This window comes from Leishmania martiniquensis, chromosome 32 (genome assembly GCF_017916325.1).
Source record: "Leishmania martiniquensis isolate LSCM1 chromosome 32, whole genome shotgun sequence".
NCBI classification, from domain to species: domain Eukaryota; phylum Euglenozoa; class Kinetoplastea; order Trypanosomatida; family Trypanosomatidae; genus Leishmania; species Leishmania martiniquensis.
The window spans coordinates 1,148,974-1,166,807 of NC_090167.1; the positions used below are offsets into that span (position 1 = coordinate 1,148,974).

Genomic DNA, 17,834 nt, shown 5'->3' on the forward strand with positions numbered 1-17,834 from the left:
CGCACAAGAAGCGCATCACGGGCAAAGTGACGTCGGCCAGAAGCACATGCACGACCCTGTGGGCCCGTGCTGACTTTCCCTCCCCTCCCCCCCAAAAGACACATCTTTGCAGCATCATGACAAGCTGCAGTGCGTGACATCTGGTGAAGTGGCCACTTCACGGATTACTGTTCTCCGCCAAGAGGGAGCGAGAAAAGCACCAACGTACATACGACACTCCAATACACAAAGCGCCGCACACTTTCAGTCCTGCCCTTTCTTTCCCCTTCGTTCACCTGAACATGGGATCTCTCTAGCAGCTCCCTGCATGGGCGAGCCATCCACCTCTGTGCGAGAGATGAAGTGTGTGTGTGTGCGTGTCATCTCGCTATCCGTTTCCTCTCCATATCAGCCTTCTTGGAGAAACTGCAACTTCACGTGCGAATAAGAACGCAGAGGTCTCTTTTTCTGCCTGCTGCTTTTCTCAGTGGAGGAGTGACGCCCGTATGCCTTCGTTCGGTGGCGAGGATGGGCCTTGCATGCGTGTATGTTTCGAGGAAGCCCCCACTTATTATCCTCAGTTCTCTACTACTTGACGATGAGGATAGCATTTTCGAAATAGGGCACGTGATAGGCCCAAAAGGAGGGGGAGGAGAGGAGGAGAGGAGGCGGGAGAGGAGACGCACACGCACGCAAGGACAAACGCAAACACAAGGCAAAAGCAGCAGAAACTGGGAGTCCGGCGCACCGAAAAAAAAAAGTACAGATGCAGGCGCTCAAAGCAAAAGGAGTGAGAACACTTGGGAGGGGAGAGAGCGATCGGCATCAACGGGAAGGCTGCAGCAGCGGTGCCGACAAGGGAGCTGCTCGCAAACGGGTGCCAAGTCGACAAAAACGAGGACAGCAGCATCGCCCCTTACCCTTTGCTCAGGCACCGAGGTCTACAATCGACTATTAAGAGACCCGGAACTGCGACCTCCGGCATCTAAGGAAAAAGGGCGCTGCACCTCCCCCTTTCCGCCCACTGCCCGCGATGGCGGCGTCCATAAAGCGCCAATCAGGGAGGCGGCGAGTAACAAAGAAAAATCCAATCGCAGCGTCGTGAAGGTAAGCGAAAAACGATCGAGGGTCCATCCCAAGTGCTAACAAAACGCCCTCGATCGCTCCCTCTCCATCGCACAAGCACGCCGTAACGCTTCCTCGCGTACCTCCGCCCGTCTTCCTCCTTTCATCGGCGGTCTTCCACAATTCACCTTCCCCCTGTCGAAAAGAAAAACAGGGGAAGAGAAAGAGCCGCCGCCCCCTCCCGTCCTCCCCTCACCAGCAGCGCCTCACAAGTAGAGGAAGGGGCGGTATCCGCCCTACGCAGCACGCCGCAACGAGAGAGCGGGCGGGAAAGAGAGAGTACTCGGGAGAGTCAGCTCGCCCCTTTCCACCATAGTCTCACTGTCGCTCACCCACAGATAGAAACATACATAGAGCCATGCAAGTCGGCCCCCTATGTCTCTCTGCGTCACTACCTGTGCATCATGCTCTTCATGAAAGGAGGAGGGGGGGTCGAGGGCAGTTTGAGGGAAGCAAGGAAGGAGGGCGGCAACGCCAGTCAGAAGCGCAACGGAGAGGGCAAACTCATAGCTGCCTCACGTATTTCCACGAACTCTCCCGGCAGAATTGTGCCGCTTCGACTTTATAGGCGCGCATATATGCATGGGTGTGGATGGCAGAGACATACAAGCAAACGAGAAAACAAGGATTGCCTGCTCCCACACACACAGACGCACTGTTTCCTCATCACCCTCCACGCGAGATTATTGCCTCTGGTTGCGCGTCGCAGTTCCCTCCCTCCCCCTTTCCGTCCGCTTGCCCACCCCCCCCCGGCCCCCAGTAAAGACTGCCAGATGGCGGGCAGCATTACGCAACACTGGCCGTGGCCTCAATACGCTCAAAGCACAAAATATACGCCCCATTCGCTGCTGGGACGTCGCAGCTGTCAATTGACACGTGCGTGTCGTTGTAGTACACCCATCTCTGCAAGGTATCGTTGAAGGCAGCCGCGGTGTAATGCCCAAAGCTTAGAGACCCGGTGTGGTACACGACACCGCACAGGCGGTACTTCGTCCCCTCCGTCTGAAGCCCGGCAGCATCTGGGTCCAGGTATGGCGCGAAGTCGAGCTCGCCTGGGAACTGCACTGTCGTGTTTTTCTTGTCGGCGCTGTATGTATGCATTTTAAAGCGCTTAAAGGAAACGATGAGGCACGGGGGCAGACGAAAGAGGGTGCGGTGCACCTTGGTCTCCCGGAACTCTTTGCATCGGCTGCAGTACCACGCATCCTCGCCCCGCAGCAGATCCGGCTGCATAGAGTACGACAAGCACTCGTGCAGCGAGCAGCTTACCTCTGGTGCGTGGTTGCTACCGCCGGTGCGAAGCCCCAACGCATCAGACCTCCGCCCATCGGAGACGAGCTGATACTTGGCAGAGTCGTACTGAATGCACACGACAATAGTGGATGGCGCCGCAGTGAAAGCAGACGCCTCCTCGCAGGGTTCGCACCCCATCCTCTGGGCAGTGGGGTCGACGCCGGCAGGTACAGCCTTCGTGGCGGTGGCAGTCACAGCTTTGCGGAGAACACGCTGGGATATCGTAATGTCTCGCTCGATAGATGCGGGTCGTAGTCCGGCGCCATCGACAGTCGCTACCTTTTCGTTCTCAACTTGCGTGTGGGGTGAAGACATAATGTCCCCCGCCCGTCCGCTTAGAGCCTCTATCGTAGTGAACAGTGCAGTCCCATCTCTTTCGCCCTCTGGAACGCGTTCCAGCAGTGCCGTCGCCACCTCCACAGAGCGCGGGCGAATGTGCTCCGCGTAGGCGGCCATGCCGTCACCGAGTTCGCTGGTTGGCTGGAGCTCCTCAGCGGCGGCGGCAGCCGGTGCCGCGACTGGATCTGGGTGCTCCGCAGCGTACGATGCAGGAAACTCATCGATCCAAACAGGTGTGCCCATTATAGCAGTAGTGGAGGGAAGCGATGTGTCTTTGATGAAGTACCACACTCGTGTCGCAGGCGTCCGTGCCGCACCCACCGAAGCCAGCGGCGGCGTAGATGCCACGCTCAACGCTGCAGTCGCCAGGCGGCACCGCGCCCAAGCAAACACGCGGCCATGATCGGGTATGTCCATTACGCACACGTCTACCTGCATGCGCGCCGCCACGCTCCTTGACCTCTCCTCCTCCTTCGCAGTCACCTCCGCAGCTTCTTCCTGAAAAAATCGGAGAACCTCTCTGCTGGCACTGGCACTTCCCAGTAGCTGCTGCCGGAGTGCTTCCTCCAGCTCCTGCTCGCGCACTGTGCTGTCTGGATGTGCCAGCACGTGAACCTTCAACGTCACGAGGGCGTGCGCGCGCGTTGTCCCGCTCTTCACAGGTCGAAACCATGGTGCCATGAAGCCGCTGGGTGAGGCAGGCTCCGCCGCGTTATCAACCTTGCTTAGCTCCACCAGGACATCTACACTCAGAGTGCGCCGCTGTGGCGGGTCTTTGATGCTGACCGAGAGCGTGACATTGTTATCGAAGACGGTACTGCACTCTCCACATGTGAGACACGTGAAGACGGTCTTCGACTGGTGAAAGAAGAGCGGCGGAATAAACGACTGATTGTTTTCCAAAAAGTTATCCCAAAAGATAGTGGAGAGCTCCTGCGTCGCGATCGCCTTGTCGCTGTCCTCGCGCTGGCGATAGCACCGCTCCGAGAGGAGATTGATCTCCTCACTCAAGTGATCCAGGAGCACTTCAATAAACTCATTCGCGTCTTGCTGCTGGTAACCGGAAAACCGCTTCACCCGGACGCCGATCTGCTCCTTCAGCTCACGGGTCTCGGCAAAGGAGTGCTGCCCAGACCACATCGTCGTCAGCAGCCTGATGAGCGGCGGCGCTATCACCGCTCGCGAAAAATGCGAAATGGGAAGTGTCAAGAGCTTCGTACGGAAGGAGGTGAGATTTGACAAGCACTGGAGAGCGCTGTTCATGTAGCACGTGTTGCCGACGTTGGTCAGGCCGCACACACCGCACTGGCGTGCCGCCACCTCCATCGCACCTGTAATTTCGCTCCCACAGCCGTCGCCTTTCGTGCTATTTAGCGTCAGCACCAGAGACAGGAGCACCCTCCCGTTCGTCTGCCCCCTCCACTCCTCCAAGCTCTCTGGCATATCCTGCTCGATGCGCCGCCGTAACTGCTGCAATACCTCCTGCACCGTCAAGTCCATTCCATCCCCTCTCTCTGTAATTGCGAACGGCCCCGGTTTCACAGAGAGCATGTGGAGGCCTTTGCAGCGGATGCGCACCGTGTCGGTGCCGTTGATCGCCGCAAACCACACCCTCATTACCTTTTCCGACATCATGCCCTCCTCCTCTCTCATCAAGCCCCACGCGAGGCGGCATACCTCGCGCAAGTCGCTATGCAGGAGTGCCTCCTCAACCGGCACCTCAACTCTGTACTTATCAAGCTCTCCATCTGATTCGTTCCGCTCCGACCACTCGAATGTCGTGAACACGGTGAGCGGAAGCGGCTTCCACATGGCGAGACAGCGCTCGCGAAGAGGAAAGGCTCCATACATGACGTACTTGGGTCCGGAGCCGAAGAAGTCAAAGAAGGAGTTATACAGAGTCTCTGGAATCACCTGGTATTGCGCTGAGTCTAAGGAAAGCCAGTGCCGACGGGGGTCGTGTGGCGAGACCTTCATGAGCGCAAAGGTGTCAATGGGGCCAGGAAAAGGTGGATGTGGGCCGGGCGAGTCCACGCGGCGCTGCTCCTTCGCCTGCATCGACCAGGTCAGTAGCCACTCCACCCACGCCGTCGGCACAACAACACCGCGCGGAAGAGACTCCTTATTCTGCATCAGGCTCTGCTGCTGACAAGCAAAGTACAAGCAGTAGAAGAACAGGTCCAGGTCGAGGTGCGAGGCGTCGCGCTCCTCCCCCCACAGAAACGGCGCCACCTCGGAAGAGTTTCGAGAGCGCTGCTGGTAAGCTGGGAAGAAGCTGCAGACCCACGCATCAGCGATGCTCTGGAGAATGGCGCAGAGATCATCCTTGCAGTCAATAGGGCTGACGCCGTCGCTGTACTTGTCGCGCAGTGTGTGCGGTACGTGCGCGCCCTGCGTCAGATGTTCCTCCATGAGACGGCGGCTCATCTCGCTAACCTCCCTGACGTGGGCGAAAGTGCGCAAGGAGTAGCGGCTGAAGTGATGGCTGCCACCTGCGCCATGGCAACCACCGTCATTCATCACCTCCGAAACAACACTCTGCAGGCACGAGACAAAGGCAACGGACAGCTCGTGCGGCGTCGTGCACAACTTACGCGCCGGGTCCTCATCCTCGCTGAGCTGCAGAGAAGGCGTTACAAGAGAGGAGACGTTCGCTACGCTTTCTTGGATCAAGTCACGCAGTACCGCGCTTGCGATTCCGAACCAGGCGACGCTAAACTCCTCCGTTGCGGCCGGAACAGCCCCGCCCTCGATACCATCCAGCTGGGCTGCGATGGTAGAATGCGAGCGCTTCAGCCACGTAATGCTACCGTCAAACCCACGAAGACCCTCCAGGATGCTGCTCACAAGCGCCTGGATAAAGGCCTGCAGTCGGTCGAGCGGAGGCTGTGGCTGCGCGACCACGGCGCCATCCTCCTCGTCGTCCATCGCAGCGGCAACGGCAGCTGTGTAGCCGTGCGCTGCCGTAGTCGTACCATTCCAACTTACTGCTCTGGGCTTGATAGTCGTGGTGCCTGCTCCTTCGCTGTCCTGCGAAGTCGAGTCTTCCTCTGCGGAGGCGAAGCTGTCACGGGAAGTGGCGGTAAACGAAAACCCTTCAATGCTGTGATTTCTCTCTCTGAGCCCCATCTCCGCCACCGAGTCGCCAGAGTCCATGGCGGCGCGCTTGTCTCCCTGCGAGTAAGCACGCGAGATTGCGTATGCAGGCCCCTGAGTTGAAGACAGGTATGCTTCTTATAGAAATCGCAAAGTGAATCAGACAAGACCGCTGAAAACCAAGTACGAGCTCGTGAAGCCGGTGAGGGTGCGTACAAAAACCCTGTACTACCCTCTCTGAAAAGAGGCGCTCTTTCTGGGTGCCGTAGGTCGGCTTGCGAGTGTGTGTGTGTGTAAGGACAGGTTGTAGAGTGAGGAACGCCAAGCCGTTTACCCTTTTCTTTCAGCAAAGGGGGGAGCGTACCTGGGCCGCTAAAACGTCCTTTTGGCGCTGCCCTTGACTTGTGCACGTGTGTGTAGAGGGGAGAGAAGAGGAAGAGGAGGAAGAGGAGGAGAGGGTGGATGGGTGTGATGTCTTCGTGAAAGCCTGAGGCTTGCGCCGCGCTCGTGCCAATACGAGCGATGGAAGAACAGAGTCGGGAGTACGAGCAATACCATAAGGTAGCCACACATGAAGGAAACTGAAAACAAAAAGAGGAAGCAAAACGTGCAGTCATAGAAAGTGCACCGGGATACAACAGAGCTTGGCAGAAGAGCGTTTTTCGACCAATGCCAGGCCGGGCAAATGCGCTGGGCCAAAGCGCTCGGAAGCGGAGTGCTAAGGTGGTTCCGGCCGTCGAGTGAAAAGAGGCATAAAAAGAAGGAAGCCAAGCCCACTCGTGCTGGTGGGACTTCCGTTGGTCGTTGTTGCTGTGAGTGCGGCACTAAAAAAGAGGCGAAAACGAAGGAGATTTTTTTTAAGGCACAGAAGTCGCAGACGTCACCGTCGATGGGCAGAAAGCAAAGAGGCGGCAGATGACGGAGGGGGCAGGAATGACAAGAGTAATGCACAGAGGTGAGGAAGGGGTGAAGGGCTCTGAAGCAAGCGGGTGAAGTAATGCTCAGTAGCGGCCTCGCTCTTTCTCGCGCGCGTGGGGTGGTGCCTGAGCAGGTGCAACTTTCCTCATGCACGAGGCTGCCTAGAGAAACGAGCAGGGGAAGGGGCACGCGCATGCTCAGGCGCGTCAAGTGCTCAAAGCGGTGCGCGCTAGCCGAATCGCCTTGCAGGCGATGACCGTTGTCTTCATCCTGGCCGGTCAACTCACCATCTCGCGTTCCTTGCGCTCCTCTCAGGCCATTTATCAAGACCACTGCTTCACCACAACCCAAAGGGGGAAAAAGAATAGGGCACCTGCTTGCATTCACACTTCAACACACCCACATGAGAGCACGCATCCGCCTAGTCAGTGGAGCGCTTGAAAGTTTTCTTACGGTTCACCTTGTCGCCTACGTGCACAGGCAGGCTGTAGTCGTCTTGGCCTCCCTCGGCAATTTTCTTTTCCCGCACGGCAAACAAAATGCCGAGAACTCCTACCAGCAAAAGCATCAGCGCAGAAACGGTTTCGGAGGACGCCCGAGAGCTCCCGACAAAGCCGAAAATGTGATACTTCGAGACTACAATGAGATCGTTTGTGCCGTCGCCGTTGAAGTCTACCACAAGCACCGGTGCCACCGGCGGCTCCCTCAACGGAATAGAGCGAGTCACCCTGCCATTCTTCGTTTTGATAATGGAGAACTCAGCATCGCCCATTGCGAGGACGTAGGTGTCGACGCGGCGGTAAGGCTCCTTGCCTCCGCCGACGAACGTCACATCGGTTTCGCGGTTTTTCTGCGTGAGCGAGTACGGCACCATTTGCGGGAAAGCCTTCACGTCCCTATTCACCTGATAGCGGTTCTTCCTCGACCCCGCCATGCCGTCAAAGGGAGATGGGGAAAAGCGCCCGCCTGTTTGAGTCCGCCACAGCACCCGCCTCCGGGAGGGGTCGATGCAGGTTACGAGACCGGTGTCGATCATGAATGCAGCATAGCGTTCTACCTGTTTTAGGCCGCCGCCCATATTTTGCTGGACCTGCAGAATCAGAGGCGGGGTCGCGCGCGTCATAGAGGAAGCCACGTTACGGCTGCCCAGCATCTGGAGTCTGTTGAGAGCGTGTGGCGCCTCCTCGCCGCGGATGTCCCCGTCAACGAAGTGGTGAATGAGGTCGAGGTTGCCGAAGAGGCCCTGCGTATCGCACACGGTGGCGTTGAAGAGCTCATCTGCAGAAGATGGCGCCCCAGATTCGATCATGCCGAGGCATTCATATGTCAGCTCTGCCCCGTGCTTTGAGTACACGAAGGAGCGGGGGCCGATCTGGGCACTGACGGAGTCGAGCCTCAAGTCGTCATTGATGTCATCGTAGCACGCTCCGCCAGCCTTCAGCGGCATCACACTTGTCACTGTGTTGCCCGTGTACATGTGGATCACCTCTACGCCATGCTCGCCATGAAACACAAAAACGTTCGACGGGTGACGGCGCTGCCGCGCTGCCCTTTTGGTGAGAGAGGCTGTGGCGGACTGCCTCAGCGACAGTGCCAACGCCGAGAGCCGGTCTCCGAGATCTCCATTATCGTCCGTCTCCATGTGCACCACTTGGTCGCTATACCGAAATGTGGCCCGCTTCCCTGGCTTACCGCCACTGGAGCGCGCCTTCTGCTTTGCCTTTGCTCTATAGAAGACGTGTGGGTGCAGCTGCGCATCCCACACGTGAGCGTACCGATGCGGCATGGCAGCCATCACAGACTCGCGGAATACAGTCCACGGCTGCTCGTACTTCCTTCCCAGCAAGTAGCTGTGCAAGTTTTCACCACCTTTGCCCTCACCGCCATGGGCAAGCAAGGGCACCTCTGCACGGTCGTCGTCTGTCAGTGTCGTGTTGTTGTCTGCCTCGCGCACCACGTCGTCCATTTCGTTGCCTCCGTCAGAAAAGTACGCCCAGCGCCGAGCGCCAGTTTTGGCGTCGAACGCAGAGTACATCGTCATCTCGACGCCTGACTCGTCCGCGACCTTGACGGCCACAGCGATCATGCCGACATCTTCAGCCCAGTTGCGCTCTGGGACAATAGAGATGGAAGCGTACGTAAGCTCACTCCAGTACTGACGTGCCACGAGCTGGGTCCTCCACAGAACAGCGGGCGAGGAGGTGTGGATTGTGACTGCAATAAGCTGATAGTCTTCCGTGACGACTGCGCACAGCATAATGCTACTGTTCAGCTCCGTGTACCCAGCGCCGATCCCGACGATGGGAGCATATAGATTCAGCTCCGCAGAGGGTTCAAGACGCACGAAGCTGCCATCGATGCGCCGGCGCGCGAAGTGGGTGTTGTAGATCTTAAGGTAACCAACAGCGGTAGAGCTGAGGAGAACGCGGGACCCTGAGCCGTCTGGGTCCACCAGAACCGGCTTCGGCATGATCGCCTCCGTGAGCTCATTGTCCAAGATAGGAATCATGAACCCCCGCTTGAAGTTGAGCGATCCCTCCTGCGACCAGCATATGATGCTGCACACGAAGGCGACGCCGATAATGATGATGTCGCGGATTCTCATTTTTTTTGTTTGCTGTCGATCCGTCGTCGAGGCGAGAAACGGGGCTGAAGAAGCGAAGCAGGAGACGAAGGCGGATGAAATTATGTTCGTCCGCTTCAGTGTCAACACGAGCGGAAGTGTGGGAATCGTAACAGTAACAGCAGGGAGAGGCGTCAATGGTCGAAAGAACGATTTTTGAATGTGTGTCAGTGTCTGTCTCTCTGAAGGCAGTCGACATCGGAGACAACGAGCGGCGTGCATCTAAGAGAGAAAGAGAGAGAGAGAAGCAGCCGTACAATGCGTGAGGTGCCCCCACAGTGTGCATTCGCTGTGAGGCGCACCGCATATTCAGCACTTAAGAAAGGTGCGCCTGGAGAAGAGAGCATAGCCGCCGAAGGACTAGGTACGTGGGCCACGCCTTTCAGAGAGGAAGCTCCGTGCGACAAGCGCTATTGAAGCGCTTGTCTCCTTTCTGTGCGTGTGTCTTTACGATTGGGGTGGGGGAGAGGCAGGCCCTCATCAGTGCATCTATGAACCTCGCAGAGCACACCTTGCAGACCAGACACAGGAACACGCTCTCACACACGATCAGGCCAAACTCGCATACCACGGCGGCCCTTCGTCGCTCAAGGATACACGCGCACATACCCGTTGTGTCGCTTAACCTTCAGGTTCATCGTTCCCGGAAAGTATGGAGCCACCGCGAGTTCGATCGTATCCTTCACTAGCGCTGGCTTAAGGCGGTCAGGGCCGCCTGGCGCGCCGTTGATTTCCAGGAGCCACACTTTGAGGTCTTCGTCGATGAGAAAATCGTACCCGAAGACTTGAAAGGTGTGAGTAGGGGGAACGGCGGGCTCATCCGGCACGTGCGACCGTGCAGCCAGCAGCGAGTCTCGAATGATAAAGTGAATCTGTGGCATGATGTGGCTGTCGAGCGTGATTGTGGACGCCTTAACATGTGCGCTGATAGAATGTAGGGTAGCTGTGCTATCGCCTCGGTTCCTCTCGCGAGTTGTTGGGTTTGGGGAGTCTCTCACGTTGTGCAAGGATACTGGCGGATCAGAAACGCCGCCGCCGTTCAGTTCCTGGGACGGTGGACTGCGGTCAGGGGGGTGCTTTTCCTGCCTCCGCTTTGCGGCTCTCGTCATTCCCTTGTACCGTATGAGTCCATCCAAGTGCTCCCGCCACAGCTCGTTGCTCTCCTCGTAGAAAGAGTACATCTTGCTCGTTTCCTGCACGCAGTGGTTCGTTATGTGTGCCAGGCGGCCAGTGGGAGTATTAGACGTCGCGGTTTCTCGATTGTACGGCACGCTGCTGGTGCGCATAACCAACTCTTCGTGCACGTAGATCTCGTACGCATCGCGGAGGAGCAAGGCCCAGCACCGGATGTCGAACTTGCGCCTGTGGTACAAGAGAGGACGGTCCACGTACTGTTGCGCTACCCAAGCTTGAGTGTCGTGTTGACTGTCCACGAAGCGCAGAAGCTTCAGAATGCCCTGATAGTCACCACGAAAAATCCCAATGTTGTCGCCGTGGCATCCGGCCGAGCTCTTCACAATCCACATGCGCGGCTCGTCCGCTTCATGAGGCGGCCGCACACCGTTCTTCGCTGTCGCAAGTAAGTGACGCCGCTCGTCATAGCTGGACTGGCATGGCATCAGTTTGAAGGACAAGGGAAGATAATGGCCAAGCGTATCCCAACTGTAGTGGTGGTACTTTAGCAGTGATGTCACCATCGAGCTCTTCAACGTGATGCTTCGCGTGTTCTCTACAAAGTCGACCACGCGCGCCTCACCGTCATCGCCGCTGCCCATCGGCATCCGGTGCCCCAGGGAGGGGTAGGGCCGCGAAGCATAGGCAATTGGCCTCTTCCCGCTGCCCTCGATAGCACGGTTCTGGTAACGCTTCGAAATGAGACGCCGGGTAGCGATTACCCGTTCGCACGGTATCTTCTCTCCAAGGAGCAGGTGCATGTTGGTATCACACAAATCTTTCTGGGTTTCACAGACGATGAGGGCTTTCGTGATGGAGCACTGGCGGACGGAGAGGTGCGACCACCGGCCGGTTGCCAGAAGCTGCCGTGCCATCTCCTCATAGATTGAGCCACAGTGCCGCATTGTTCCCACCACATATTTACACCGCTTTTCCGTGCACGCCCCAGACGTTGTTCGCTGTAAAGGTGCGGTGGATGCGCGCTCCCGCGCAGAGTTGATGCGTAGCGTCGAGCCCCAGGCTACATCACCTGTCAAACTTGACGAGCGAGTGACCTTAGATGGGTGCTGCGGTGGTGGCGTGTATGCGGTGCCGGCGTACACAGGACTGCAACGAGCACTGCCCCATGAGAGCCCGTCAGGCACCCCCCTCACGCCTAACACAGTGGACGGAAATGATGACACCGGCACATCCCTTTCTGCTTCTTTCCTCAGGTAGGCAAAGGTAGCAGCTTTGGCAGAGGGCATCCTCAAATATCGCGCCTTCAGCTTGGGAGCACCGGAAGCTGCCCCTCTGGTGTGGCGCCGCTCGCTAGCAGACGCACTCATTTTCTCTCTTATAGTCTACTCTTCACCGCAGAGAGAGGCGCCGGATTTTCCTTTTTTCCAACCTTTTTCTCTCTTTACTTGCTTGACTTTTCGTGTGGCCAGGGGTATTGCGCAGCTCTTCGTCAGGCGATAATGAGCTTTTTTATTCGTACGGCTCTGGAGAGATGCAACAGATGAGTAAGGAGAAGCTGCCCGGGTGTTTGTCGAGTCCCTTTTTCCAGGCAGGGTAAATGAAGAAGTAAGCCGAAACAAGATCCGATGGAGGAGCTATGACGATCGAGGGGGGAACGCAGATTTTTAACGATCAAGTGAGAACCAAAATGCAAAGGCAAGCCATGACAACAGTCACAGACCCCAGAAAGAGCGCTCGAAAGCACGAGTAAGCTGTTGTAGAAGGGGCTGAAAAGAGCGATGGGGCGCTACTCCTCAGTTTTCAGTCTCCTGTTGGGCACTCTGAGGAAGCCTGTGAGGATTACGGGGTCACAAAAATCTCGAAGCATAAAGGAGCAGGAGGAGAGAAAGGGGAAACGAGGTTCCGAAGGAAGAGGGAGAAAAGGAAAGCAGAAGAAACCAAAAGGGAGACTCACAACCAATAATAGAGAGGAGTCCGAAGGAGCAACAAAGGGAGGCGAAAAAAAGGCACACGCAAAAGGACAAAACAAGAGAAAAAAGAAACACTCCGTCCACGTGGAGAGAAAAAGGCGACTAAGGGGAGAGGGTAGGGAGGGCACTTGACACACGATCCGAATCGGGGTCCCCCGAAAAAGAAAAGAGATATGGAAGCACGCATGTAAAGAGAAAGTGAAAGGGGGATGTCTGAGCCGAGTCCGACGAATGATCCTTTGAGAGTCAAAGGAAGAGCAAGAGAGAAGTGTGAAGTGCTCACATAGCTCTTTTTTTTTTGCGGTTGCTGCCACGATTCCCAGTAATAGCGCTGGAGGAGACAGAAGCAAAAGTGGCGGAGGGGCGGTGAAGCCTGCTGCACCGAAAGGATGCTCCTACCCGCCATATAAGCGGATGAGAAGCGGAAGCATTAACAGCGCTGTTTGTTACATCAGCAGCATCACATTGGCGGGCTCTCACTACCGTAACAGCCACACCCTGCTGCCAAAGGAACGGTTATCGTTGATTCATTTCTTCCTCGTACGCTTCTCTCGCGCTGATGATCTATATCTATGAGGGTCTGGAAAAAAAGAGAAAAATGAAACGAAAAAATGTGCATCGCCCAACGCACGAAACTCGTATGTTTTCGAGAGCGGCCCAGTATGCGGACATGAGCGAGAAAGAAATGGTAAAAGCGCATCAGCTGCATATATATATATATATGCCTTTCTTCAGCCCTCACGCTCAGCACTCTTACATTGTCAGCCCCTGTGGTCGCGTGTACACAGAGGAGAGGCCAATGACGCGCACCGGGTCGGTGGTGTGCTGCGAGTTGTAGAGCCGCATGCCCGTCTTGTCCCGCTTTCGGCTAGTAGGAAACGAAAGGAGGGTAGACTCTGGTCTCGGCTCAAAGCCAGACATGAGACACTCATTCACCGAGACCCACAGAGGCACGTCGCGCTTTAGAGAAGAAAGATAGTCTTGCCGCTGCTTGCCCAGCACCGCACGCCATTTGGTATCCAGCATAAAATGCACCTTCTTACTTGCTTTCGGGAACAATGAGAGGATCTCCGCTGGTTTGGCGAAATCGTCAATGTTGTAAAATCCATCTGCAGCCTCCTCGTCAGGATTTGTGTCTGCCGCGGCGGCACCGATAAGAACGTAGCGCTTCTTGTGCGCCGCAGCGATATGCACTCCCAAGCGCTCTGCTGCGGACTCCGTTACCCAGATGGGGCTTGATAGCTTGTTCTTCAGCGCGAACGCGCGAAGAATGTTCTCGTCCCTGGGCCCAAGAAGTCGCCCTTTGAGGATGGCAATGGGGCGCACAGAGGGCATCATCAGATATGGCTTCACCATGCACTCAGCGTTGTAGTAGCGACGGGACGTGGCGTCCTCGGCAAAGAAGTAGCGGAATTTTTTCCCTTGAAGAACTAACAGGTCATCTTTTTGATCCGCCTTCAGCGGCTTGGCAGCAGCGAGAGGGCTGGTTTCGAGCGCAGACGCGCCGAGAGGGGCCCTGCAGCCCATCAGCTGGGTCACGACCGATGAGTATCCCGGCTTCTGCAGTCTGAGATCCTTCAGATTCACAAAGTGGAAAGGATATTCCCTATCGTTCACGGCAGCCATGTTCCGCACAAGCACGCGCGACCGCGTCGCCTCCCACCCGTTCACGTTGTAGATGAAGAAAGTGTCGTGGCCAAAAGCGTCTCGGCGCTGCATCTTCAGCTCGCAGAGCAGCTCCTGCTTGCACTTTGGCGGCAAAACCGAAAGGCAAACAATCATTCCTGTCATGGTTGGCGCCGACACTGCCTGCTCTTTCGCATTCGCCTTGAGCTCTACATTTAGGTACTTCATCTGCGACTCTGCAATCCACAGCGGTGACGTGTAACCGCGAAGGATGCCGACGCCAAGAAGAATATCGTGTGCGGGCTGACCGAACCGCTTTCCGGTGGCCGCGTTCAGTGCCACCCCTTTCTGCGGCTCTCCCTTATATGGGTCATCAAGCTGGTCTGAGTTGAAGACATGCACTGAGCTCGCGGATCGGATGTCGATCACATCTTTGCTGCTGTACTTCAGCCCTAGCTCTTTTGCCTTGTTCACATCAATGAAAAGAGCACGCTCTTCCTCTGCTGCATTCAGCAGCTGGATGAGTCGGCTTGCCGTAACGGCTTTCCACTTCTTTCTCTCTGACAGGATGCCCACGCCGCAGCCGAAGAACGGTGGATGCTCGTCGAGCACCTGCCTCTGATCTTTCTTAGTGAACGCTTTCAAAGGGATGACCTTTTCAACGTCGAGGTGAATCACCGCCGGCTTCTGCCCGGGAAGAATTACGGCGTTGCACGAGCGTCTCGATTGCGGCTGGGTCACCCAGAAGCGACTCGAAAACAGGTTGCGCTTTGAGGCGCTGCTGAGCACCACTTGGCACTCTTTGGAAAAGGGTGCGTTCGTCACAGCGGACAGCATCGTTACGCCGTTGAGCGATGTAGCTGGTACCTTCATGGCTGCAGAATCCACCTTGACAGGGTGAATGAGGGGGATGGCGCGTGCCAACAGTAGGTGCCCCGCCCTCATCTTGTATCTCTATGCGTGTCCCTCTGGCTCTTGATTTCTTCTACCGACTTTTCTGTTATAAACGTGTGTTGTTGCGCAGTTTGTGCACTTGTGTGTGTGCAAATTAGAACAATCAGTGAGCGGTGGTTGTTTTTGATCGCGCAATGAGAAATGATGTAAGTTCGATACTTCCCTGAGTACCTCGGCCCCACTGAATATCGCGAAGGGTCTCTTTTTGCACCAAGGCAGCCGCTAGCAGGACCAGACGCCGTCCTCGTGCCCTTTTAGGAACTCACACTCCGGTTACTCGGGAGGGAGAGGAAGAAGGGGAAGGGATGTAAAGCTCAGACTGCAGGGCACCGCCCCACCCGCGCATCATGAAGCTGATCTACGAACTTGACGAAGCTGGGGGAAAAAACACGCACCGTAATAGAATGCACTGCTTCCTTCCATCGGCACATGTTCATGTACTCTCGTCCTCTGTGATCCGTAACCACAGAGGGAAAAAAGGAGAGACATCTCCCACTAACATAGCTGCACACAAGCACACCTTCCTTCGCGTGAAGTGCTCTTGCACTCAGATGAAGCGCGATCGACAGAAGAAACAGCCTTCGACACACTGCAGCTTTTGTTGTTGGCGCCGTTCAGTGGTTAGTATAAAACCTGTACGTCATAAAAGGTGAGAGCTTGCTGTTTGATGTAAAAACGGAATCGTATTTTTCCGCTCCTTGCCCAGCTGTGCTACACGACAATATCTTCAGTAATCACACTCACACAAGTACGAGAGTCGCTGCGATTACGAGTGAGTATGCGAAAGGCACAGAGGCGTGCACTAATAGGCTCGCATCACCGAAAACAAAAAAAAACATATTCTGCGACTATAGATGTAGCCGATGGAGATGAGCCGAGTGCGGATTTTATCTCCATCCTTCACACATATGCACGATTACAGTTACTCGTAGATCTGGCACGCGGAGTGCGATGTCCAACTCGCAATCTCCTCCGGCTTGAACCAGAAGGCGATCTCGCGCTGCGCGCTCTCCACAGAGTCGGAGCCGTGACACACGTTGCGGCCCACATCCACCGCGAAGTCGCCACGGATCGTGCCGGGCAGCGAGTCGGCTGGGTTCGTCGCACCGAGCAGCATGCGGCCGCTCTTCACCACGTTCTTGCCCTCCCACACCATGCACACAATCGGCCCAGAAGAGAAATACTCCACAAGGCTTGGGAAGAAGGGTTTGGAGGCCAGGTCCTTGTAGTGGCCCTGTGCCTGCTCCGTCGTTGGCTGCATCAACTTCAGGGCGACGAGCTTAAAACCCTTTTGTTCGAAGCGGGCGATGATCTCACCAACCAGGCCACGCTGCACGCCGTCCGGCTTGATGGCGATAAAGGTGCGCTCGGAGGACATATTCTTTTTTTGGCGGAGATAAAGTGGGAGTTGAGGCGTTGAGAATGTTCTGGGCGGACAGGAGCACGGGTATCGTAAATGAGCAAAAGGGAGACGAGCAATGAGAGGGAAAGGAGAAGGGAGTGGGAGGTGCGTGCCCTGCAAGAAGTTCTCTGGTATTTTGGCTTCCCTCATCTCTGCGTATACTATCTCTTCAGAGGGGCTTCGGTATGTATACTGTGGGCCCAGTGGCACATAAGCAGGCTGGCTAAACCAAGCGACGCACAGTAGCTCATGGGGTAACCTGATTACGAGCCACCCCACTTGACGAGGGCCAGGGAAAACAAGCTGGAAGTGTAGAGGTGGATATCACCGTCTCACATTTCACCTGATTGCCTATGCAGTGTCAAGGACACTATTTGACCATAAGGTCCATGTATATGCCCATGCTCGGGGAGGGGGGAGCAAACGGAAAAAAGAAAAGTGCAATAAAGGCTTTGCTAGGTTTTTCGAAGAGTCACACCGAGGCGCGGCTGCAGAAAAGTCGAGGAGAGTAAAAAATTACATACACTTGCTGAAATCAAGAATCAGCACGTCTCTGCGCATCGTCGACTGGTGCCGATTACAGTTACTCGTAGATCTGGCACGCGGAGTGCGATGTCCAACTCGCAATCTCCTCCGGCTTGAACCAGAAGGCGATCTCGCGCTGCGCGCTCTCCACAGAGTCGGAGCCGTGACACACGTTGCGGCCCACATCCACCGCGAAGTCGCCACGGATCGTGCCGGGCAGCGAGTCGGCTGGGTTCGTCGCACCGAGCAGCATGCGGCCGCTCTTCACCACGTTCTTGCCCTCCCACACCATGCACACAATCGGCCCAGAAGAGAAATACTCCACAAGGCTTGGGAAGAAGGGTTTGGAGGCCAGGTCCTTGTAGTGGCCCTGTGCCTGCTCCGTCGTTGGCTGCATCAACTTCAGGGCGACGAGCTTAAAACCCTTTTGTTCGAAGCGGGCGATGATCTCACCAACCAGGCCACGCTGCACGCCGTCCGGCTTGATGGCGATAAAGGTGCGCTCGGAGGACATATTCTTTTTTTGGCGGAGATAAAGTGGGAGTTGAGGCGTTGAGAATGTTCTGGGCGGACAGGAGCACGGGTATCGTAAATGAGCAAAAGGGAGACGAGCAATGAGAGGGAAAGGAGAAGGGAGTGGGAGGTGCGTGCCCTGCAAGAAGTTCTCTGGTATTTTGGCTTCCCTCATCTCTGCGTATACTATCTCTTCAGAGGGGCTTCGGTATGTATACTGTGGGCCCAGTGGCACATAAGCAGGCTGGCTAAACCAAGCGACGCACAGTAGCTCATGGGGTAACCTGATTACGAGCCACCCCACTTGACGAGGGCCAGGGAAAACAAGCTGGAAGTG

The 17,834-nt window shown here is 56.2% G+C and overlaps 6 protein-coding genes across 6 annotated transcripts; all 6 read right to left on the bottom strand.

Annotated features, from left to right (window-relative positions):
* Positions 1-1,890: 1,890 nt before the first annotated feature.
* Positions 1,891-5,892, bottom strand: LSCM1_01944 (uncharacterized protein; the record flags this gene model as incomplete). Its single annotated transcript, XM_067319542.1, has 1 exon — positions 1,891-5,892. One exon carries the CDS (start codon positions 5,890-5,892, stop codon positions 1,891-1,893), a length of 4,002 nt encoding a protein of 1,333 aa, XP_067176091.1.
* Positions 5,893-7,171: 1,279 nt separating this feature from the next.
* On the bottom strand, positions 7,172-9,355 carry LSCM1_01945 (uncharacterized protein; the record flags this gene model as incomplete). The annotated part of the gene is made up of 1 exon (XM_067319543.1): positions 7,172-9,355. One exon carries the CDS (start codon positions 9,353-9,355, stop codon positions 7,172-7,174), a length of 2,184 nt encoding a protein of 727 aa, XP_067176092.1.
* Positions 9,356-9,960: 605 nt separating this feature from the next.
* LSCM1_01946 (uncharacterized protein) lies at positions 9,961-11,874 on the bottom strand (the record flags this gene model as incomplete). The annotated part of the gene is made up of 1 exon (XM_067319544.1): positions 9,961-11,874. One exon carries the CDS (start codon positions 11,872-11,874, stop codon positions 9,961-9,963), a length of 1,914 nt encoding a protein of 637 aa, XP_067176093.1.
* Positions 11,875-13,230: 1,356 nt separating this feature from the next.
* Positions 13,231-15,048, bottom strand: LSCM1_01947 (uncharacterized protein; the record flags this gene model as incomplete). The annotated part of the gene is made up of 1 exon (XM_067319545.1): positions 13,231-15,048. The coding sequence occupies one exon, from the start codon at positions 15,046-15,048 to the stop codon at positions 13,231-13,233; it is 1,818 nt and encodes a 605-aa protein (XP_067176094.1).
* A 931-nt stretch (positions 15,049-15,979) lies between these two features.
* On the bottom strand, positions 15,980-16,435 carry LSCM1_01948 (uncharacterized protein; the record flags this gene model as incomplete). Its single annotated transcript, XM_067319546.1, has 1 exon — positions 15,980-16,435. One exon carries the CDS (start codon positions 16,433-16,435, stop codon positions 15,980-15,982), a length of 456 nt encoding a protein of 151 aa, XP_067176095.1.
* A 607-nt stretch (positions 16,436-17,042) lies between these two features.
* On the bottom strand, positions 17,043-17,498 carry LSCM1_01949 (uncharacterized protein; the record flags this gene model as incomplete). The annotated part of the gene is made up of 1 exon (XM_067319547.1): positions 17,043-17,498. One exon carries the CDS (start codon positions 17,496-17,498, stop codon positions 17,043-17,045), a length of 456 nt encoding a protein of 151 aa, XP_067176096.1.
* Between the last annotated feature and the right edge of the window lie 336 nt (positions 17,499-17,834).